Consider the following 25,083-nt stretch of genomic DNA (forward strand, 5'->3'; position numbering starts at 1 on the left):
GAACAGTAAAGAACTTTTAAAGTAATTTCAATACACTCGGGATTATTCTGCTTTGCAACTGACAGTTAAATGGACCTGATATTAAACACGTCCCTCAGAATATACCATAAGATAACTAAGCTTATCAAAGGTAAAAAGAAAGCAGCGGTAGCTCCTTTCCTCTATACACTCTATAAATTGCTACAGATAGTAACTAGCTATCCCACTAGTGCAATTCATGCTTTAATCATAGTAGCTTTGAAAAGATACTGGACAATACAACAGTATAGGCAGCAATACAAAACAGTTCACCCGCTTTAATTTTAAAGCACTACTGCAAACAAGAACTAGCAAGAAATGTCAAGGCAGAACCCAAATATTAACATCCACATTTGTCAAACATTCTCCTTTTAAGGCTTTTTTTTTTAAAGGGCAATGAAAAACAACGGAGGTAGTGCTAGTGGACAAATGCAAGATTTACTGCATTTCATCTATTAAAGACAAAATTGAATACTCTTTCCCAATACAACAGCAAAGTAAAAATGTACTTTCTTAAATAAATGGCTAATGTTAAGACAATGCCAGGCTTTAATACACCGTTTATTTTAGATAAGGTAGTGAACTGTACAGATTTCTAGTACGTTTTCTTTTTTCATATATAACAGAGTGTAGTTGACTTACCAGATCCTCAAACTCTTTAGAGGACATCCACTGAATTAGGCTTCTAATACTTCTGAGGATCTGGGCCTAAGTATAATTTGTTTAATCACTCCCTCTGATGGTGGTCGTCAAATGTTTTATACAGATTTTCTTTTTTTCAACACCAAATGGAGTAAGACCAGTTTACATTACAGTAAGTCAGCATACGTTAGTTATGCTATAGCACTTGTCATCTGTAAAACATAAAAGAACTGTCTGACCATACCAGTTAGCTTCTAAAGCTCATTACAAATGCAATTTTCAAAGTCCCCTTCAAAAGCATAGTCTTGATCTTCAGCTCATTCTAGCCTAAATAAAATCACTGCAGAGCAGCGCAACAAGGTTTTAAGATTCACAGTTCTTTTGGGGACACAAGTCGAACCATTCCAAGTACAAGCAGCAGCAGAGAAGAGTCTTACGCAACTTGTGCGCTTGCGCAGCCCTGTTACTCCCTAATTGTAAGTATCAGACTGCTGAGAGTTCTTACAGGTTCTTAGCTAGATTTTCTTAACAAAACTGGAGAGCTGGAAATCAGATAACCTTGGCAGGCAAATTTCAGTCCAAGCCAGCCAGTCACGAGTGCGCAAGTGAGCTGGTGAGTCAGTGTATTCCTCTAAAAACATTTGAAGTATTTAGCCAAGTTCCTGTCAAAGACCAGAAGACAAACCTGAGGTAAATGTAGACAAGCTTAATTAGGTGAGAATCATTACTGAATTTAGAAGACTGCAAACAATCAGTTGTATATTCATAAAGAAAAAACGCTAGATTGCGGGATTTTTTTGAAGCGTTTATCTACTGTCACAAGGTACCAGTACATCTTTTAAATGAAATCTGTGCACAGTTTGAACAGCCTAATTATCAAATTTCAGGAAGTGAAGCTTTTTACTTTCACTACATGAAGCCAGCTACTTCTGTAGTACTTTATTAATCCAACCTGATGGATTTTATGTTCCTTACCTGTAGAGCTACTTACCTCATCATGCCTCAAAATAATAAAAACAAGAGTTGTCTTAGTAGATCAACTTCCGATAAGAAAGTTAAGACAGTGCACAGTAAATAAACTGTATTTTAATGTGTTACAGAAGTAGTTAATAGCCAGGCTACCTCTCCAAACAGATGCCCACTACGACTAGGTTCAACAAAGATTTCTTTCAAATAGCTTGAGAAGAAACGGCTTCTCACCTTACTCTTTTCTGTCTCTCTCTCTCTTTTGTAACACAAACACCATATACATTCATGGTTAAATTTGTCACATATAGACAGTCTGCATAAGGCCCAATATCCTTCAAAAGCCTTCGTGGCTGGCGAATCACACCTGTAAGAGATTATTTGCATTGTAACACGTATCATGTCACTAAAATGATATACAAAAATCAGTTCAAGACAGTTGCTTTAGTAACAACCAAAAGACAATGAAGACGAGAAACTGAGCGAGAGTATCAATGTGTCAAACTTTGAGCTAAAGCAAAAAGCAAAAGTTGTTTTTTTTAATTTGCCAGGTATTCTTTTAATGACAAATATAAAAAGACTGAAAACATCTCATTCTGACTGCCTTTTTTTGTTTGTTTTTTTTTAAAACAAATGGTCTGGTTTTATAATTACAAATACTGTGTAAGACAATACCTTCTTTGTCCTGAAAAACCAACAAATACAAGGATGCAATCAAGTTTCTAAGCGTCTCTAAATTTGAAACGTGAATTATTGTTTTAATTTGGAAAATTCTTAATAATTGTTCATTTTTGTTAGAAGGTAACTCAAAGTACAACAACATCTAGACCTGTTTTTAAAGGAGCTTTCTTTCCTGATACATCTTTGAACATAATTACTCCTTTCGAGTTCAGTACATTCACAAAATAGCTCAATTAAGAACAGTATCACCAATGAATTGACTACTGGAAAGAGACAAAATTTACCAAACATACAGAAATATAAGTTTTACCATAGCAATTATGCATATCAAAAGATGACACCTGTAATTAATTTTAAAAAGATACAAAAAAAGAGAAAAACCTGAATTACAGAAAAGAAAGTCATATTTATTTAATGAAAAACTAGAAGTTAATAAAAATTAGCAAATACACAAAAAATATACACAAACAGCAGCAATACTATGTAGTGACTTACAAAGGGGGGGTGGGGGGGAGGAGGGGAAGCAGCGGCCAGAGACCAGGCCGCTCCACATGGCTTGTCAGTCAAAGGGGGAGGAAAAAAAACACAAACAAAAACACGAAACAGTATCCTTTTCAACAGTACGATCAATCTACAAACAAGTTTTTAGAATTATTTTACAACATTTCCTGTAGAATCAATTCTTAATACAAAAGATGCCCATTTTGGGTGTATATATATTTTCAGTGGTTTACTGTTGACTTATTTTAAATATATTAGTGTTACTACATGCAACTGCTTCCTGTAATTTAACAGCCTTTCCTTTTGTTTCCCTTCATATATGTCTACCCTCCATCTACCAAATAATTTGTCTGACAGTCAAAGATGGTTACCCTAGTTTCTGCTAAATTAAATGCAACGGTTTTAAACACTGGCCTGAAGAGGTTTGATTGCCATTTCAACACATGGATATAGTTACATTGATGCCTAAATTGCCATTTTCTGCAAAGAGCTGTGCAATGCTGGTGTCAAAGACTAGACAGTCACTATTCATAATGGCTGTTGCAATTCCCTCATGGATAGATCGAGGAGTTGCTTCCCAAGTCAATCGCCGCCTATGACCATTTAACTCAAGTCGATAAGCAAAGTTTTCTGCTTGCTTGCGTGTTCCTATCAGCTGTACAATTGCAAAGAACTGCTGGTGACCATCATATTTTTCCTGTTTCTCCAATACTAACATGAAATGAAAGCCAAAACAAGACTGCATCATAACCCAGTCAACAGCACCAGGAAGATTAATGTCTGTAGCAAGGAACACTATATCTTCTCCCTGAAGTGTTGTAATTGACTTATGTTGATGCATCAGATGTGGCATTACAGCATCCAGAGAACCTTGCCATTTACATGAAGCACCGGGACATGGACAGGAATAAGGCCTAAACTCACACAGCTCCTCATGTTCTGCTTTTTCTGTGTGTGGCAGAGTTATCTCACATCCGGAAGAGGCATATTTACACGGGAATAGTACAGAATTGGCAACTTTCTCCATAGCCAGGTTACGAATGGAGCCCAGCGGGCCTCGGCAGGTTGGACAGCACGTAAGTTTGGGGCGACAGTTGCTGCAAACAAGATGGCCACTCTGACACTGAAGAATTGGTGGCAGCACATAGTCAAAACACACAGGACACTCAAAGAGACTAGCCAAGTCATTATTGGAAGCTGTAGTGCCAGTCAGGGCAGGCACCCGCTGTGATGGCGTACACTTTGAGGTACCTGTAGGTAGTGCTGTAGCAGTCTGACGGCTCATTTCTGTAACAGAAGAGAGAAAAAAGAATGAGTATCTAAACACATTTTCTTTTCCTCTGCATACAGTATTTATTGATTTACAAAGAAGCTTCAAAAGAAAATCGATACAAATGAAAGCAAAAAAACCCATGTAATGCAAACTGGATACACTATGTGTAGAGTATCAATTGTGCTGCATACAATACGGACACTTGTATGACATGCAAATTTAATGAGTGAAGAAGTTCTGCTAATTATTCTGAAGCAGAATTTACCTACTGGAAGCTGCAAAGGAGACGAGTAAAGAGATGCTAAAAATGTAACTGAACTCCTCAAAGTTTGTTGTTGGGTTTTGTTTTGGTTTTTTTTTAATATTGCATTTATGGAATACTCCACCCAGCTCACTTGCATGTAACAACTAGGAGCGCTATGGAACAATTCTAAGGCTGAATTTTAAGTTGCTGTGTATTTAGTGAGCTAAGAAACTAGCCGTTTTTAATGAAAAAATGAATTTCCGGATATGACCTTCTCAGTAATCATGTTTACTGTAAATTTTAAAAAAAAAAAAACAAGGAACAGCATAGCTAAGAAGATTACTACACTGCTCTTTTCCCAGGATAGCACAGTGACTCTTCATTTTCACTACTCTGTTACTAAGTCCCATAGCTTGTAAAGCGCATCCATTGCTCCAGCGTCCTGAACTAAGCCATTTGTGAAGATACCAGAAAAGAAAAACAAAGCAATCATTTTATTGAATTTCCCAAATAAGACAAGAAATCCAAAAGATTAAATTTGAGAATTAATTTTAACATATAAGTACTCAAACACTTCCAGTAACTTGAAAAGGCACTGTTGATGAAGTTTTACATTCAGTGGTGTTTTCACTGAAGTTCTATTCTTTCAAATGTCCCCAGACAAAAGTTAACAGCTGTCCGACCAAACAGCTTGCTCAAGCATTCAACAAATGCGATGAAAGTACCATATTTCTTACCACATTACGGATGCTACACTTTCTCCTGCACCCCCTAACTCTACTCCTCCTTGTGCAAAAGGAATTACTAGTACTACCAGAAAAAATAAACGCTCCATTTTGAAAAAATAAACCTTACCTTTGTAGCTTAAGGAAAGTTAAGTAAAATGCTATCCAAAATTGGCTTCCGTTACACAGTAAAATTCTCAACCACCTGAAGTTCTTCTCTCCAAGTACACTAGCTCTGTATCTGTCACATATGTATAAAAGCTCTCAAAATAAACCTCATCTTTAATCTCCTTGCTGTTTGACATGGGAATATTAGGCAATAGGCAAGCTTCTCATATTTAGCATCATTTCACCCACAAACTTACTCATACTTGGACTAGATACCTCAAAGCAGCATACTGTACATGCTTTTGCAAGACATGCACTGTTCAGGGCACGAAGCGAAGGACCTAAGAGATTCCAACACGCAAAATAACTTCTCCCTTGATATTCAAGAAGTAATCACAGACAGGCAATTTCAATTCTCCTACAGAAGCACCTCTCCCCAGTCCAGAGCTAGAAAAACACGAGTGTCTAAGATTCGGTGTTCAGTCACTGGTTTTATGAGTGTCACATGCCCAGTAACAGCATCATCTCACCCCTCCAAGGTCTCTTCCTTCGTATCTCAGGTTTGTTGAACTAGAAACATCCAGTTCCCATCTTCAGAAAAAAACCCATACACTGGTTTTCAATGCTGGGCCTTAACTGATACTGTAGAGATACGACAGGAATGTTTGTATCTTTTGGCCTTATTTTCCTACTGTAAGGCATTCCAGCCTAGATGAAAAGTTTAAGATATCTGTGACACATCAAATATCTTCTGCCACTCCAGCTTGTTGTGAGGAGATTCAAATGATAAGGCATCTGTGACAACTGAGCACTGCTGCTATTCTTCCCCAACACCCGCAGGTGGGAGGCTCCTGATGGCACCCTGCAGTTCTACACTCTAGAACAAATTATACGCAGAGAATAATTGTACACGGGAGAACAAATTCTGATCATGCTGTTCGCTTGGGAAGAGCTTTGAAATCACATGCAAAATTCTAAAAGTGTTTCCCTTCAAATATTGTAAACACACGCATTTCAGAAAAGTTTGCGTGTGCTTCATCTTACCTGAACCTATACGTCCTGATCCAGGGATCCCCAGTAACCCACAGATAACACTGGTGAAAACCACTGCGTTAGACCAGTTCCCTAGGCAGTCTGACGAGCTGGGTGAGCTCTGGTTTCTTTAATTACACCTCTCAGAGCCCGTTCAACAGTTAAATTAAGCAACCTACAAACTTTGCAAAAGACCTTATGCACAGGTGTACTTCCCACTTAAGCTTTCTAAGCTACGGAAGTACTAGAGAAAAGAACTGTACAGCCCTGTTTTATCACCGTTTCTGTATGTGACCAGCCTTCACACACACCTTCCACAACCGAGGACCATCCAAATGAGCAGGGAATGAAAATGAGCAGGAATCTGTGAACCAGACCATTGAGATTAGCACGCAAGGAATAAACTGGATAAAGCTATAAACCGTAATTTACCAAGCCTAAACTTGCCCAAAGCCTTCATTTTCATCACTCTTGTTAACACAGAGATGAATAATACATCATGATGGAAAAGTCAGAGAAGTTCATTTTTTATAGCTATCTTAAAAACTACAAGTTAATCACAAGTAAAAGTGTTAACAGTGCAATACATTTAACCCACCAAACTATCAAAAACATACAATTACAAACCAAGTAAAAACAACTACAGAACTGGAAATAAAGTTTAAAGATATTTTTAGTTACGAAAACTTTACTACGGGTAAAAACCCCTATTATGCAGTATTTGTTATTATGTTATCTTTGTTGGCACACAGTGGGAATAGTCTCTAAGCAACAGTGACAAACTAAGGCACACTAGGTGTCATCTTCAAAAGTATTCGTTCCTACAACACAAATTATTCAAAAGATTGTACAAATTTTAAAGCTTTTAAACCAACAGAACGAGTGAAGAAGGACAAATGTATTTTAAGATTTCCTAGCTCCAGATCGAGAAAAACTCTGTCCTTGATGACATCAGAACGCACCGACCTGTTGATGAAACTATTCTCAACACCGCTCTGGGGAAGGGTGAAACACACACGCTATCGAGATCTCCGAGAGACACGATTTCACAGCTCCTACAAAACCAGCTTAAAATACTGCGCAGCACGCAATTTAAAAGTCACTACCTTTCCCCTTGCTGGTTTTACTTCCCGGCAAGCACGCACACAAGACTCCCTTCCACGAATACAGAAGGCTGGAGGCAGATCTCCCCGTCATGGGGAGCGAAGGAGCTCATCGCGTGTCCGCGCGGAAGAGACGGGCTCGGGGCAGCGGCCCCCCCCCTCCCCGGGCGCGGGCAGCCCGGAGGACGCGGGGCGGCTGGGGGCCGTAGGCCGGGCGCTGCCCCCGGCGAACGCCCCCGCGCTCCCCAGCCGGACGCCGCGCCGCTCCGCGCGTTGTTGTTACCGCTTCGAGCCCGACCCCCATTTACGGCCGCGCACACTCCGCATCCACCGGCTACACTCACGCTCCGGCCCGGCGCCCCAAAATGGTTCCCCAAACTTCCCCCGCCGCGCCGGGCTGGCTCCTCCCCGCCGGCGCTGCCCCGCGCCCGGCCGCCGGCCAGCGGCTGAGGCGGCGCGGCCCGGCCCGGCCCGGCGCGAGGCGGCCGAGCCATTGGCTGCCCCGGGCTGGGCCCCGCTCCCGGCCCGGCGCAAGCCCCGCCCCGCCGCCGCCCGGGGCCGCGCAGGGGAGGGCGCGGCGGCCCCGCTCGGGCGCGGCGGCCCCAGGCGGCCATCCGCACTCGAGGGGAGGGGAGGGCCGGCCCGGCCCGGCCCGGCCCGGCCCCACACCGCCCGCAGAACGGGGACCCCGCCCCGGCCGCGCCGCCGCCAGGGGCTCAGCCGGCCGCGGAGCCGGGGGAACTGATCCCTTCCGACTGACAGCGCCTCTCCCCCAGAACAGCCATCCCAAAGAGCGCGTTCCGGCCGTAAAACACATCGCCTCCATTGCTCTCACGCTCATACGGAAGCGTGCACACTCGTCCATACAGCTCCCTTTACGTGCCACCTCAGGGTCATGTGGAACAACAACAGTATGTGCTTTACGCGTGTCACAACTAGTTCTTTTCCAGGCACTTGCAGACTGACGGATCTGATCATCTTCCCTAAATAACTGTTTTTAAAAGCTATAGATTGCATTCAAAACTCTTCTAATACACGAATTTCACTTCCTGTTCCTGCTATTTCAAGGATACTGCTCAAATCAGCATTTTCCACTGTGGCGCTATAAAGTACCCATTCAACAGGATCTTCTCCATTTGTATAAAGATTATTCAATAAGCAAAAGCATAATAATCTCAAGGAAAAGAAAAGACCAACAGATTTGGAACAATGTGGCATATCTGAATATCCACACGGACTACTAAAAAAATTAGAACAGTTCAAGGATAAAGGAGTTGGAAACCAAGTCAACACGCTTGCATGATGCACATGCTGGGCTCAGAAAAGCTTAGGCATTATGGAATACAGATGTAATGATGATAAGATCATGGAAGTGCAAATTTCAGTGGAAGCAACAGAAGAACACACTGCAATAAATTGTTTTGGTCGGACAAGAAGTAAGGCTACAGGACCTGAGTAAAGAAAATTACCTTTAAAAATGCTTTCCTACTATTTGAAATACAAGTCCTGTTCAAGGAAGACCGTGGAAGCTTGTATCAGCACTACAAGGCGTGCAAATAACCCCCATTTACTATTAACAAACACGACTAACTCGATACAAGGTATGCTTCAGCTTCACCCCCAAATGTGCAATATACAACATCCCCACCAGTTAAGAGTCAAGAAAGTTTTCAAGCAAAACAGAAAAGCTGAAGAAAACCAGCACAGAAATGGCTTTCGAGAAACTAAGAGCGTGTTCTGAAGTGTCCAAAACATGCCCTAGGCTTTCTCTCCGGCAGCAAAGCAGCTGTCCCCAAAACAAAACCACGAGCCCTTCGACAGGTTAGCTAATGCTGCAAGCTCTTTGCTACCCTGTGATATAATGTGCAATGCCTGAAGAGAGAAAGCTCTTGAAACCCCAATGGGTAAAAAAAAATTACAGTGAGAATGGGAAGGTGCAATCAATTCACTGTTTAAAAAGCTCGGCTGAGGTGCAGACATAAGGAAAGCAGTTTCAAGAGAAGTTCAAAAAGATGACGTACCTCACGTGCCACGGAATTAACAACAGTATATGGGGAATAGATTGATACCCTTTTAGCTTCTCATCTTTCAAAGGTGTTAGCTTCAGACACCATTCTAGAAATCACATCTCCTGCATTTCACCAAAATACGGGGCACCTTTGACAAATTCAAGTTAACACCATCTGCTTCTCCAAAATCTTTACTCATACCAAATAGATTAGACTTGGGTTTAACATTTTAATTTGCTTTTGAGAGGGTAACTGAATATTAGTTTTGGGAAAAAAACTACAAAACTTCTGTATAGTCATCTTAATGGCTGGAAGGGGAAAAAAAAATCTCACTACATAATGCTGAAGAGTGATGCAAGGACAGAAAAAAATGCCTTATCACAAATTTCTATGTGATGCAATAAAATCTTTTTTCAATCACATTTCAGAACTAATTGAATTCAGAGACTTCCATTCAAAATGCATTCTTAATGCATTACAGCCATCAACAAAGTAATACAGAATCTTTCAACTTTTTCAACTGTACAACCGTATTTGAAAATGAGACTTTTTTTAAAAAACAATACCCTGTTACAGAGCGCTGGAAACGAGAACATTTCATGACAGTGTTCGAAGTTGTGAAAAACACTGACGGGTTACTTTTTTCAAGACGCGATACAAGCCAAAGAATGTCAAAACCCAAAAGCTAAACCAACTGCTGAAAATACTCATTAAACAGGTGTAAATAAGAACTTAAAAGAAGATACATGTACAATATCATCAGATATTTGTACAATTCAATATTGATAACGTCTGTAAAATATTATAAACAATCAATATTTTGTAAAATATTATAAACAATAAATTGAAAGGATTAAAGTCACCAGTATTTCTTTGGCGGCAGAAGGAAGGTTTCATGAATGCAACAGAAAAAAGAAGTGTGTGTATATTTAGAAACAAGAAGGGCGGGGGGGGTGTACACATATCCCAGTATACACAAAGCACATCATCTCATACCCAAGAAACTGCAAGTGTTACTGATACGGAAGTCCCAAGTGAGTATTATCCTGAGAATGAAGGTAATTAAAAAGCACACTTTGTTCCCATTAAAAAGGGGCACCAGTGTATTTTAAGTAGAGAACTTTTTCGCAATTTTTAAAGTAGCATTAGTTTAATTTTATATTAAAAATTCTTAGGATACCATATTGTTGTACCATAGCTGCTCAATTATGAAAAGTCTTAAACTGCTGAGGACAACATCTATAGCACTACGGAAAAGCCAGCTTTTCAACTACATGTACTTACTATTTCTGAAAATAGTTTTCCAAGGAATCTACCTTTCCCACTCATAATCATCAATGTACAGTAAAACAGAAGGGAAAAAGGTTTTAGCAGGCTCTAGTGAAAATATTATATATTGCCCTCACCATCACCAAAACCACACTTCAGCAATTGAACACATAAAACATTGAGTGTATTATGCACAAGTGTCTCAGAGAATAGCTTGTGAATAGTTTTTAAAAAATAATATTTTTAATTTCTATTTAAATTTTAAAGGACATTTTAGGGCCCGAGGTTCTTCCATTTTGAAGTCTATCAATTTACCTCTCACAGCTCTTGGGAGATGCTAGATCACAAGGGCCTGGCATGGTTAATATCAAATGCATGCCTGCTCCTGCAAATCTGTCAACATTGGACACAGAAATGTACATCCCTGCTTATACACAGCCTCTGTACCTACTGGCCTACTTCAAAATTTTTAGAAGACGGTTCATGACATAAATTATTAATCAACTACATAATACAATTTAGTCTCTATACACTCTGTTTTTGATTCATGAGTTACTAATTTTTTTCAACCCTTCCAGACACTGTTTTCTTTAGTGCCCTTAACTACATGCTATTTGTTATTTCAGACACCTCAGGGCTTCTCTTTTCCCGCATAATAACCAAAAGCCAGAGCAATCCAATGTAACAGAATATTATAAAACAAGACAAAAAAATTTTACAAAATTGAGGCAAGTCTCATGATGATTTCCTTTTCCAAAATGTTATCTGTCCAGTTCATCTCCTTTTCATACAAAATTACAACAATTTCCACTACCTTGTAGTGACCCAGCCTGCCTGAAATTGCAGGTAGTTTTTTTTCTTGCACCTCAAGACACTCCCTACCAACCCCTCTTTCCAATCATCAGGAAAGGAAATCCCAATGGATTTATATAATCATGGAATCAGTCATCCTCTTCGTGGCTACCTCTGTAGTGAACCACCAGACCTTAACGTTCAATTTTTTTGATGCTATCACATATGTTCTCTTGTATACAATGTGATCACCAATTGAGTCATCGCTAGTGGGCAATCCAGATCTTCTCCAAATTCAACACATACTATCTGGCAGATGCAGATACAAACAGCACTATGTAAACACATACAGTATTATTACGCCCATCAAATTATAGTGACCTGTTTCTAATCCAATACAAAAACTTGAGCCTTGACTAGTGCTGTTTGACTTCTGCTTCATCACTATCATTAACTATTTCTTCTGCCTATCTATGCTGGCATACTAAACATCATCCCAGGAGGTGTTTTTTCTAGCTATCAAAGATTTTCCTTCCAACAACTTTATAATGTAAAATTAAGCAGGAACAGTGTCCTATAGAAGATATAGAACAACCACATAAAAATCATATTAGTAAGCAACTACTACCATAACTATAGTATTCATTTTTAAATGCAATAAAGAACTTCATCAATTTACAAAAGTGAATAACCCGTACACTAGCCAACCAGAATTTTCCATATTCTAGAGAATCAAGATCCAAGTTAGCATGGAATATCGGAGGCTATACTGCTATGATACTCCAGTCTTGCAAAGAAAGACAAGCTGAGGAACAAAGTTCAGAGAAAAAACAACTAACTGATAAACCCCCAAATTTCATTCTAGAATGAAAACTAGAAATCTCTGATCAATAGCAAAAACCTGAGTTTGGACCACTCACTCTGTACTATAAAATCAGAGAACATCCCAGCTTTCACGTCTTATAATTACATGGAGCATTAAAGAAGAAAACAGGTTTCTTTGTAAATTCAGACCATCAACAAATTATAAAGCAAAATAGGATGTTTCCCCCATCTTTTGAGCTTGGAAGGAGAGGAAGCAGGACAGAAAGCAAAAGCTAGGGGAACTATAAAGGAAATTCCTGAAAATTCAAGCTATACTAAAAACAATTTCTCAAATGCCACCGTAGAAAAAGAAAATGCAGCAATGCATTAAATAAACTGGTATAAGCAACAATAGCAAAAATTACTGATATTTGGTAATCTATTGTAATAAAAGAAAGTTAAGCCACAAACTAGCTAGTGAAACAACCTTTTCCATTATATATAGTTAAACAAAAATACAGAGAAAAAGAATAATTCTTTAAATACAAATCAAAACCAAATACTTGCATTAAAAAGATCACAGACCACTTCCAAATTGGACTTTACCATATTTTTCCTTTTTAAAAACAAGCAAATAACTTATCTCACTGACACTGCCGAATCCCACCTACTACAGCGGCATGAAGACAGTGATACAGAAATACTGCTCAAAGCTGTATACTGCACACTCTTGCACTGTACCTGAAGTGGTGCTCTGTGACAAAAGCCTTCTCTTTTCTCCGTTCACTAGCTCTGTATCCTCAGTGCCAATATCGGTAGTCAGTCAATGGCCAGAGCCTTCCTTGACATAGGACACCTGAACCTCTTAGCACGCCCACACATGGAACCTATAGCATGATAAACTGTGGTATGAACTCAGAACAGCAGCTGTCCCACACTAACCTTCTCAGATACCAAACTGAACATGCCTTTCTCCAGCCTGCCATAGTTTGAGCGCAGTAAAACTAACTTTGAAAATACAGATGGCAGAAACCACAGAATCTAACAAAATAAAGAGAAACTTCATATGAAAATACAGACATCTCTATGCAAACAATAAATAACAGGGAAAACAGCTTTTATTTTATTTTTTAGTAATATCTCATTTCCTTTCACTGTGCACAGAGCACACTGAACTGAGCTGCATCGGGATCATCTTCCAACAATAATTCAGTCCAGTAATTTCTATAAACACAGGTAGACAGTTACCTCTTAAAAAGTTCCAGACATAGCACGTTGCAATAAAAAGTAAAGCAGGCATACAGGAGGATCAGCTACAAAGTGAATTAGTAACAGCACCAGAAAAAAAAAAAGCAAGTTATTTTTCATGCTGTAACATATACTACCATCCAGAAGTATCTAAAGCAGGAAGCACTTAATTCTGTTCTACAAGATATCATAGATGGGCTCTGTATACAATTACACTCTATTAGTTAAAAAAAAAAAGAAAAAAAAAACCCCACCCTCTGTAAATGTTAACAGCAAATCCTACCAAGTGTGACAATTTGGGGGCTGTGTTTCTTTCCTCAGTCTGATTTTGCAAAAAAAATATATTCTTCACTGCATACTGTAATTGCCATGCAATATTGCATCACCATTCCTGTGTCTGTGGCAGACACAGGGAAGAGGGTGTGGCATGGAAGTGCCTACCTTAATTCAATACAGCTAAACTAAAAGAAGTACCTGTACTTTGATGCGTCTTCACATACAAAGTCTTTCTGCGATAACCATTCCAATTCAAATTCAAGACCTATTTTATACGCAATGTTTTTCCTGCATAACTAAATAGTACTAGGGAGCAGACCGTCAAAATAACCAGACCTGATTGAGGAGGAGCTGGCATGTAAGAGAGACTGATCATGACACAGAAAGCCGCTCTGTAGGAGGAGTCAGGACAGGATTACATACCTTGACTATGTTTATAAAGATCTCTCCGTCTTGTGCATTGCTTAGGTTCATACATATTTCCATCTTAAATAATAATTTATTCTTGCGATCCTTAATTTGTTCTGTATTCCTGTATGCAGTCCTGATCACAGTGGAGCCCTGTGAAGAACGGCAATCTGACCTGTGGAGGGCGAACACGTAGGGGAGGGCTTGGAGAACTGAGATACCAATTCCAGAGTACAGATCTTGGTGCCCAAGGTATGTCAAACATGAAATCTACACATAAGTACATCCAGCATCACAGAGCACAGAGTAGTGACACTGGAAGCCTAACTTTTAACTCATCAGAAATTACTAATTTTTCAGAACTTCTAGTACTGACCTACATAGAATCTCTAGTCATTTTGAGGGAGAGTTTTTACAAGTTATTGTTTTTTTTTTTTAAAATCCAGATATTTAATCTTCAGAAGCAAGAACATTTAGAAGAATGTCAGATAATGTCTTTATTTTATCACACACACAACACAAAGAGACTAAAACTCACAACATTTTACATGTAAAGGATCAAGTCCATAGTTTTAAAATGGACATTTCTACATTTTGGAAGTAAGATTTTCCTACTATGGATACCTAATTCAAAAAGGAAAGCTATGGAAATCTAAGATGGAACACAGGCTTTTGTATTTTGTTGATATACTGTGGGTAGAAAATAAAGAGCACTGAAATTATTTACATTGTAACAAATATAAGACCTTAGTAAAAGAAGTGCAAAAACACAGTGGCATTTTCACATTTCTGATGGTTCCAAACTTTTCAGCACTTCATTTCTTTAAACTCCCATCTTCTACATGTCTTACGTTTCTAGCATCCATTCTTTGAAGTACATGTGCCTCCATTAAAACCAATGCAGTTTACTTAAGTGACTTAAGTTTTCCCCTCATCAGTTCTGAATCAACTGTTTCTGTAGTATATATTTGTGTAGTAGCACAAGGATTCAACTGCCACCTTTTAAAATCTTTTTTTAAATCGTTATTACAATGTACCTCAAATTCTCAAACTTGGCTACTGACAAGTCTACTGTGATCACACCCCTGCACAGAGCAACAGCTCTACTGTTTTTCATGAAAACATCAGTTTTAGAACGTGGCTTTATCTCACAAATAAGAGCACTCTTCCAGCAAGTATTATCAACCTGAGGCATAGCAAACAGAAATGGGTTGAACTGCTGACTCCACAGACCACCATATTACATGAAAAGATTGAGCAGTCCTTGAAACCTTAACAACAACAACAAAACAAAACAAAGGATTAGCGGTACTAGAGCAGTAGTCTGTGGCATGGGAGACCTGGGTTTAGTTGCTGCTCTGTCACAAGTTTCTGAGTCACCACAGTCAAGCACTTCCCTGCCTTTTACAGGTTTTAAAATACCATAAGTAACTGAAAGTCTCAGACATTAATGCAAAATAGAATGAATTAACTTGATAAGGATACTAAATTACCTCTGAGGAGACTATTCAAATTTACTTCAGGTTAGTAGTAACTAAATATCATTATACACTAAAGGACACTATGTTAAATTATTTAACATCTCAGTTTTTACAGTCAGCAATAGCCAAACTTCAATCACTGTTTACTTTCCAACTCCTGCTCACATATGGATAACTGCCCTCTATTCATTCCAATATTTTGTACACCAAAGAGACAAATTAGGGAGACATTGGCAACACCCTTCTCACTAATCCTATTGTATCTAAGGTGAAGGCCTCCTTCTGAGACATCAACCCCATATTGACATTTTATGGAAAGCAAATAAAGTAACCTTTCTTTAGAGGGATCCTTGTATTACCAAAAAATTCCCTCAGCTTTCTTAGTAAAGATCCAACTACCCAGCTTTTGAAGCAAGTGATTCAAATTCAGCAGAAAAAGCTCTCAGGCAAGACAATTGTATGTTCTTTTATTGCCATTGAATTCTGATCAGGTATATCTCAAATGCTAAGTAAAATGCACTCACTATTTCACTTATTTGTATTGCTTGGGAAATGCTTCATGGCATACAAAATTAAAATTCAACCATAATCACTCCAAAGTCAGGCCTGAGTCTGCATCAGAAAATAAAACACAAGATATTATAAATGGTTTGGAAATGACAGGATTAGATCTACCTTTCTGCTACTTCATGCTCTCTTTATCAGCACTTTCTAAATTCAACACCTATCACTACGTCCTTCTCTGCAAAAAACTGTCCTCTCCTGTTATGCAGTTAAATCAAAACTTGAGTCTATGTTGCAGTGCTGAATCTCAAACATCAAATCCTAACAATGACTCACTATCTAGAGTGTAACTGTAAACTTCAGTACTTTTTAGCCTTTTTCTTTTACAGGAGTGTTACAAAAACAGATTAGGTTGGAAGATCAAGCATTCAAAAATTAGGAAATAAAAAATTTAAAGTTTCACAGGCAACCCTAAGTCTACTTCCTCATATGCATGTTAAGGAACAGCCTTCATGAAATAATCTTTTTCCTCACACTCAACTCCTTTAGTAGATGAGCACCTGTACATCCATGGAAGAATTATGATTGTACAAGGAACAACAACTTTTCCTTAAATGGAAAACACGATTTTAAAATAACGCTGTTTAGGGCAGCAGCTCGCTTCAATATGCCTAAAAGTACTCTTAAATTAAATTACTGCTTTACAGATGCTGTTTTAGAATAATGTCCATCTCAACTTCTATTATGGAATGCATACTTTTTATTTGCAAAGTTTCCTTTCTAATGATTATACTTGACCTAGCACAAAGCCAGACTAAAATTTTATAGTACATCATCAACATCTGCCAGCCAAATTATTCCCTAGTCACACCTGTGCAACCAGTCTCCAAATTACATCCTTAATGTACTTGCATAATCACACAGATATCGGCCATGTAGAGATGAACCCTACACAAATTAACTCTCAACTGCATTGACACCTTCATGCACAAAAAAGGGGAGAAAATTCCTGTGAATGAAAGTCATTTTGTGACTCTAATGATTTTATCTATATATTACACATATATGTGCATATATATTTCAAAATAAAAGTCATTCAGAAATCAAAAGATTAGTTGAGCAGAGCATTTGCACAGCTTTTACACGAAGACAACTGCACATGCACATAAGAAGGAGGAAAGAAACAAGACTTAAGGCTCATACATAGGCAAAAGTGAAAAAGTTTACATGAATTTAAAAACTAGCTTTAGTCAAACGTGAGAAGCTTATCCTGTACACCTTGAAGTGGGGTTATATATGTGTTTTGTGGTTTAACCTCAGCCGACAACTAAGCACCACACAGCCGCTCGCTCACTTCCTCTCAGTGGGATGGGGGAGAGAATCGGAAGAGTAAAAGTGAGAAAACTCGTGGGTTGAGATAAAGACAGTTTAATAATAAAGCAAAAGCCGCGCACACAAACAAAGCAAAACAAGGAATTCCTACTTCCCACCAGCAGGCAGGTGTTCAGCCATCTCCAGGAAAGCAGGGCTCCATCACACGTAACGGTGACTTGGGAAGACAAATGCCATCACTCCGAACGTCCCCCCCTTCCTCCTTCTTCCCCCAGCTTTACATGCTGAGCATGACGTCCCATGGTATGGAATGTCCCTCTGGCCAGTTGGGGTCAGCTGTCCTGGCTGTGCCCCCTCCCAGCTTCTTGTGCACCTCCAGCCTTCTCAGTCACTAGGGCATGGGAAGCTGAAAAGTCCTTGACTAGTGTAAGCACCACTTAGCAACAACTAAACCATCGGTGTGTTATCAACATTGTTCTCCTCCTAAATCCAAAACACAGCACTGTACCAGCTACTAAGAAGGAAATTAACTCTATCCCTGCCAAAACCAGGACAATGTGTCAACACACAAATGCGTATCGAAGCATGTTTCAAACATGATTTCCAAAACAACATTAGGTAATTTAAGAAGATTAAAATATCTCATCATAAGACTGTAGCAAAATCTGAGTCCTATGTCTGGTCAAAAAAATGACAGGAGGTAGTGAGGTTTCAGGGGAAAAAAAAAATCACAAAGTCCATTTTCACAGATTTGAGGACAGGATTAAGGTCTTGCTTCTAAGCCGATACATGGAGTTATAGTCATTATCTTTCAAAGAGAAAGTAACAACATTACATGTTTTAAGGTTCTTAAATATTTTAATAGCACTTTTAAGAACTGCTCAGTTACAGTATTTCTTAAGAGCTTTCAGATACCATTACAAACAACTGAAGAAAATACTTCATCTATAGCACAAAGAACAATCCACCAGATACAGGCTCCATGACTCCAGGCACACACACAGAGTATGCCAGAGTGCAATATCATCATTTCTACAACAAAAAAAAGCAAGCTGCCACCAAAATGAATGGTTGTGCTGCCTGCCTTTTACCCATTAGTTTTCTTTAAGGTAATGTATTCAGCAAGATCAGTGTTGCACAACTACATGAGTAGTGTACTGGCACACCAGGAAGACACCAAAAACAAGCTGGCAATGGAGGGTGAGACCATTCTTAGCTGTAAAGCCCGCACTTACACTGATCCCGAGCTCACCCACAATGACAGAGGATGATACCTCTTGCAGCAGCGCTGGTTCTTACGTTACCATGCAGCAAGCTACTCTGGGAAGCGAACCAGATAATAGTTACCCATTCCTCACGGGCGATTAGTTTTCAACTAAACTTGGGACTAAAACCAGCCCATTTCACATTCACATTGGTGACAGCAACACTGCAAGTTATCACTGGCAGCGTGATCAGAAACTGGCTACTGCAGAACTGTACCCTGGATGTGCTACAGCTTGTGCAGTGCTACATCTTCTATTATTTCTTCTTTCCTAACACTGTTGTGTTAACAGCAACTAACCACATATTTTAGAAATAATGCTAACGGACTTTTAGAAAAATCATAGGAAAAACTAACTTTTAAAACCCACTTCAAGTTAGTATCTACATCACATTTCAGCATAAAGCAACATGTATTAAGATTCACAAAACAGAACTTAGAAACCTCGTATTTCAGTTGTCATCCCCTTGCAAAATATAGAAGGCACAGAACCTTCCCTCATGAAAGAGCTGTATAATACAGAATAAACAGAAACAACAAAGATAAGCCTTTTAATACACCTACATTTCTAAGCTAGACCTAGCTCTAGCAATTTTTACGTAAAGGAATTTATTTTCAAGCTTTCCCTCCTCTAATTTAACATTAAATTGTTTTAAAATACTCCTAACTCCAGTTAAAACCTTTTCAACCTTTTGACAATCTGTACATTAGCAAAATTTAACATACAGTTTTCCATCATATATAGTTTTCCTTTGACATATTTCATCTGAACACGTATTTGAAAATAACTCTTAAAAAGTATGGCATTTTAAATGCTCCTCCTTGACAGCATTCAAAAAAACAAACACCAAAAAGCCACTGTGGTCTTTCATCAAAGGCTAAATGAATTTTTGCTCCATTTAGTACTATATGCAAGTACCGTAGGAAATAACTTTAAAATATTCACTTAAAGACTTCATGCCACACAAACCAAAGTTCAAGGAACTGCTGTTTCACTTTAAAGGAGCTGATGACTAATTCTTTAAGCAGCACAAGTTATCACTACACACTCCTTGTTTTCCTTCATGTCTCAGCAAGGTCATCAATTGTTACAAGAAAAGATACAAACCCGTTTCTAGATAAGGCAAACAAAACAACAACTGTCTGTAGATGAATTTGCTGCTCTTTTTACATCATTTTCCCCATAGGAATATATCCACAGTAATTCTTTAAAATGCATTTCCAGATGCAAAAGGACAAATACAGTCTTTACCATTCAAATAATATTTTACTTCCCCACTGAAAACACAGCCAGCCTCAGATTCCATATTCAGCTTCTACAAAGAGAAACAAGTCAAAATCAGAAGTGCGCCATTTGGTTAACTGCAATTATCGAGCACTTCATCTGATTAAAGTACTGTGGAATTAGTAACCAAATCTCTCGTTATTCCTATGATAACACAAAGAATCACCATTTTATAGATTAACTCAAACAGACACATATTTAAAATAGTTGTCCTGAGCATTACAGAAACATAGTATGTAGTCTAGATTAGAACTAGAAAATATACACATATATGAAGTGTGGCTTGAAACTTAAGAGTATTAACGGGGCATTAATGCTAGGTTTTGTCTTCTTTCTTTACCTTGTATAGTTAAGAGCTAAACACACTATAGCATGGTATAAAACAACCCCAAGTCAATGACTTGGGAAGATGTTACATGCAATTAAGTGCTAATAGGAAAAAATCAGGTAAACCTGCAGTAACATCTCATGGTAACAACACAGTATTTACACGTATCTCTCCATTTCTAGTCCACGATGTGATACTGTGCACAGAAGACACACCAAAATTGCATTTTTATCATGACATTGTACATTTAAGACATGAATGGCACGTACACTTTGAAAAAGTAAATTGCTTACAACAAATTTTCTTATTAATGAAACAAAACATTTTATTAAGATAACAGTATGTCTCTACCTGTCGTGTATTTCCGTTAGAGTTAAAAGGGATATCGCTTACTATTCTTTTTTAATCACAACTAGTTTTCATTTTTCTTAATGCTGATTTTCCTTCAAAAACCAAAGCAACAAAAAAGAAAAAAATCCAGTAAAACCGATCTCCTGCATCTATGATGTTCATGATGTTTAAACCTCTGTAAACCTCAGAGGAAAGATCCTAAGCTTTAGGCCCTAAGCAATGGTTAAGATGAACTAGAGCTTGCCAGCATCCTTACTTCACTGCTACTGTTCTCTGCAGCAAGTAGCACTTAACAGCACCAACCAGGGATTCGGGTAACTACAGTTACCTGAAAAAACACAATTTTCACTTTGGCTTTCTGCAGACTGGGTACATGAATCACAACTGCAGAACTGAGTTCCTTACACGTGTCCAGAATTTCAGATACCATTGATTTACCTTGACTATCCTGGTTCAGCTTAGCTCCTGAAAATGAGACAACCATTAAAGCAAAACACACACTGATATCTATTTGGCAAAACTCAGTCCAATTTTTAAAGCTGATAGTTACAAGACTACAAACGCTATTACAAGCAGAAAAATAAAGCAAAGCAAAGCAATTCTAACTTAAAATTAAGAACATGTTTCTCATAGGAGTTGCACGTATAGTCTTCCAGAACATTTTATGTGAAGACCAGAGTTCATTAAACTGTCCTACTTGATTTCTTTGAGTTTTCAGACCAAAAAGAGTTGCTTCTTACATGAACATGCTCATGCTCCCCCCTCTTCCACATCAGAGGCAGGTGTCTTTGACATCTGAGCACTACCTCTTTCTCAATTCACACTAAGCAGACAGCAACAACTGTACTCAAACCTAAGTACGGAAAGTACTTGTGTTATTTAAAATATTTACTTTCCTTAGTTCACACCTACTTAGCTGGAGCCACTGAATTTCTGAGCTAACTCCTCTAGTACAGTCTAATTAGACTATAGCATTAAAACCTTACCAACAGGAATGGTAGATTAATGGACAAGATACTTTGTCATGACATGCACTTTCAGGACCAAAATGCTCATCGTTTCCTCAGTTTCAGAACTCTTGGGTCACAACAGATTTCTAAAACTATACCACTGATGGATGACTCTTATCCTTGTGCTTCCCTATATAATTTTTCACTGCTGTGAAAAGTGCTAAAGCTCTTTAAGAACATTAGTTTCCACTGAAGTTAATGCAATTATCATTTCTAGCACTCAATTTTTACACCAATGTTACAGTGTAGAACAAATGATAAAAGTAGAACTAATCGATTTATTCTTTAGACATTACTCCCCAGAGTTATTTTCTGCAACAGATGACTCGTCCAGAGATCCAAGTTTTATCCTAAAAGCCTCTGTATTAGTCTACCTGTATTCCAACATCTCAAATCTTCTTGAAGACCAGCTTGAATAACTCAGCGTTGAGAAGAGTCCCTTCCATTTTTCCTCCCCCTCTGGAATGCACTGTGTTAGCCTCAGAGTTTAGAAAGGAGATAAACAGACAACTGAAACTATGTCCTGCGCATGGAATATCCCATGTCCTTCATGACCTAGTCCAATTAGCTATGAGCTTCCTAACATCCACTGATCTGCCACGTTAAACAAATTAAGTCACTTTATCTATTTATTTAGCATATGAGTAAACCGCTTATTACAGAGGAAAAGTAGTATTCACCCAGACTGGTTGAAATAGAGACTGAAGAGAGACTATTAGAGAAATATTGTATGTTTACAGTTACAAATGAAACGTGCACTTATAATAAAAGTGCCATCAGTTCATCACAGGAAAAGAAACTTGGTTCTTCTCCCGAAGAAATACTCAGGATGCTTTGCCTTTTGCTACAAACGCTATTGTTTCCCGTCTGTTTAAAACTGTGGAGAAGGGAAAAGAACGAAGGTCTCCAGCCTTTTAATTTCGCAGGGAAACCCGCGGGATGAGCAAGAATCTCCCCCACTCTTTGCTCTCACCGGATTAGAGAAGAGGGAGACGGCAGCCTTCCCGGGAAATGTCACAGAGGGGAACCCAGCGGCCCATTTACTCCGGCAACCTGTTTCCCGCGGCGGTTGGGCCCGCCGGGACGCACGCAGAGAGGGGCGCCGCTGGAGGCCCGGAGCGGCAGGCCGCCCCCGCGGCCCAGCTGACCTTCGCCGCGCCGGCAGCCGGCGACGGGCCCCGCTCCGCTCCCGCGAGCACAAAGCGCACCGCGCGGCGAGGCCCAGCCCGAGCCCACAAAGGGGCAGCCCCGCGGCCGAGGCGGCGCAGGCCCGCGCGCGGCAGGCCCTCCGCAGCAGCCGGGCCGGGCCGGGCCACCGCCTCAGCCTGCCGCACAATAGCCCAGCAGAAGGGCTCGGAGCCGCCCGCCGCCGCTTCCCTCCAACCCTCAGGACCCGCAGGCCCGGCCGGGGAGGAGAAGGGCCCGCCGCGCCTCCCTCCCTTGGGCCAGGCTGCCTCAGCCCCCCTCGCGGGCGGCGGCCCCCGGCCGCCAGCAGGAAACCGGACGCCTGGGCTGCGCTTAGGCCACGGCGGGGCCTTGTCCCGACTCTCCTCTGCGGCCGCCGCGCCGCACTCGCGGCCGCGCCGGGGTCTCCCGCGGGAGGCGGGCGGCCCGCCCAGCGCAGAGACCGGGCGGGGAGAGGACCCCGCCGGGCGAGCCGCTCTCATCCCCTCCGAGGCCGCTCGGCCGCCCTCCGCGGCGCGCTCACCTGTGGGCGCTGGGCTGGGCGGGACCCCGCTGAGGCGGCCTGGCTCCCCCGATCGTGCGGGCTGCGGGGCGACTGGCTGCGCCGCTCTCGCCGAGACGCTCAGTGCCCGGCCCGACCGCCCGAACCGACCGCGCGCTCCCTGCCTCTCGCTGCCGGCCGAGGAGACACCGCCACGGGGGCGCGCCAGCTGCGGCGGAGCTCTCCTGCCTGCCAGGCGCGCTCCCGAGGCGGGCGGGCGGCAGCGCGCACGCGCACCCGGCAGCGGCGCGCGGGCCGGGCTGCCCCGCTCCCGGCGCTGCGCGGGCCGGCGGCGCTGGGAAACAAAGGCCGCTCTGCCCCGCTCCGCTCCTCTCCGCGGGGGACCTGCGCGGCTGGCGCCCGGCTGCCTTCGGGCCCCTCCGTGTCAAAGGCCCCTCCCTGCTTCCACCCGTTTCCCGGGTCCGGGGAGAGTTCGCCTCTTACCTGTGCCTCCGCCGAGCCCCGCCGGGGTCACCCGGCTCCCCCGCGGCCCCGACAGTGAGCGAGCGAGCCCGGGGCGGCGCCGCGTCCTGGGGCAGGGAAGAGGCCCCAGGCCCGGCCCTCGCCTTCCTGCGCCCGGTGGGTCGTGGCGGTGGCCCCGTCCAGGTCAGCGGGAGCACTCCTGCGCTGAAAGCGAGCTTTTTGGCACACCAGCATTTGCGGGGTCAAGGCCTCAAAGGCCCAACTGGGGTCTGGCACAAGGGCCGTTAGCTCTATTTTAAAAAATGAAAGAGCCCTTTAGAGCGGCCTTTCTTCCAGAGGCCGGTAACGTCCAGCACAGGAGCATTCCGGTGATTTTAAGGGACTGCTAACAACAAACCCCTCCTCCAGTCTCTTCCTCTTCAAAGACTTTGCGTAATTCAGGTTAGGCCCCAGTCCAGCAATGCCCTAAATACATACGTACCTTTCAGTACATAAACTGGATGAAATTAATGTAATTACTAGTGTGCTTACATATGCTTTGTTGGATTAGGACACTGTTCATCTACTGAAGCTATTCAGAGGTTTGCCAGAGGAGAGCCACTGTTGATTTCATTTTCAGTAAAATATTTAAAAACATGTATTTGCTATCTTATTTCAATTTTTGAATGACTGAAGCATTTTCTTGGCTAGTTTAATTGGGTATCCAGATGGTTCTCAATATCCTCCTCATTCCTTTTGATGACCAGAAAGCACTTCTTTTTGTATAACGTTCTTATGTTGAATCTGCCAAGTCTGCTCTTATTCAGAGATTTTGAGGATTAGTTTTAAGGCAGCTTCTCAAAAATACGTCACTGTAGTGATGCAGTACAATATGTACCGAACCCACTACTTAAGAATCCTTCCAAGTATAGATAATATCAGCTATTTATTGTCAAAGGATGACAACTATAGGAGTGTAACTTCTTTGCACATAATTTTTCCCTGCACACAATTTTTCCCTGCACACCTTGTAGCTATGCAGTGGTTACTACGCCTTTTCCTTTAAGTATTCATGAGGAGTGATACACATGGCAATGATTGCCAACCCATCGTTGGGTTGACTTACTGAATACTTAAGGAAATACGTTATGATCAAGTAAAGTATTTTTGTCCTGGATAGGAAGGGGACAATCCTGAAGCAACATGTTATCAATATTAGAGGGGTTTTTTCCACCTTTGATTTTAGTACAGAGTAGGGCCAATCATTTGATGTATTTTCAAACATATGGAAACCTGTTCAG

The 25,083-nt window shown here is 40.9% G+C and overlaps 1 protein-coding gene across 12 annotated transcripts; it reads right to left on the bottom strand.

Annotated features, from left to right (window-relative positions):
- Nucleotides 1-563: 563 nt before the first annotated feature.
- On the bottom strand, nt 564-23,882 carry SIAH1 (siah E3 ubiquitin protein ligase 1). Of its 12 annotated transcripts, none has more exons than XM_076349265.1 (4): nt 7,297-7,485; nt 4,060-4,095; nt 1,861-1,993; nt 564-1,345 (listed from the first exon to the last, which is right to left on the bottom strand). In XM_076349265.1, exons 1-4 carry the CDS (start codon nt 7,385-7,387, stop codon nt 1,279-1,281), a joined length of 327 nt encoding a protein of 108 aa, XP_076205380.1. In that variant the 5' UTR covers nt 7,388-7,485; the 3' UTR covers nt 564-1,278. The 12 variants fall into 12 exon arrangements, with proteins under 12 accessions (XP_076205380.1, XP_076205379.1, XP_076205378.1 ...); XM_076349264.1 differs by having other exon boundaries at nt 564-1,322; nt 3,733-4,095; XM_076349263.1 differs by having other exon boundaries at nt 3,733-4,095.
- Nucleotides 23,883-25,083: the final 1,201 nt, after the last annotated feature.

This window comes from Aptenodytes patagonicus, chromosome 11 (assembly GCF_965638725.1).
Source record: "Aptenodytes patagonicus chromosome 11, bAptPat1.pri.cur, whole genome shotgun sequence".
NCBI classification, from domain to species: Eukaryota; Metazoa; Chordata; class Aves; order Sphenisciformes; family Spheniscidae; genus Aptenodytes; species Aptenodytes patagonicus.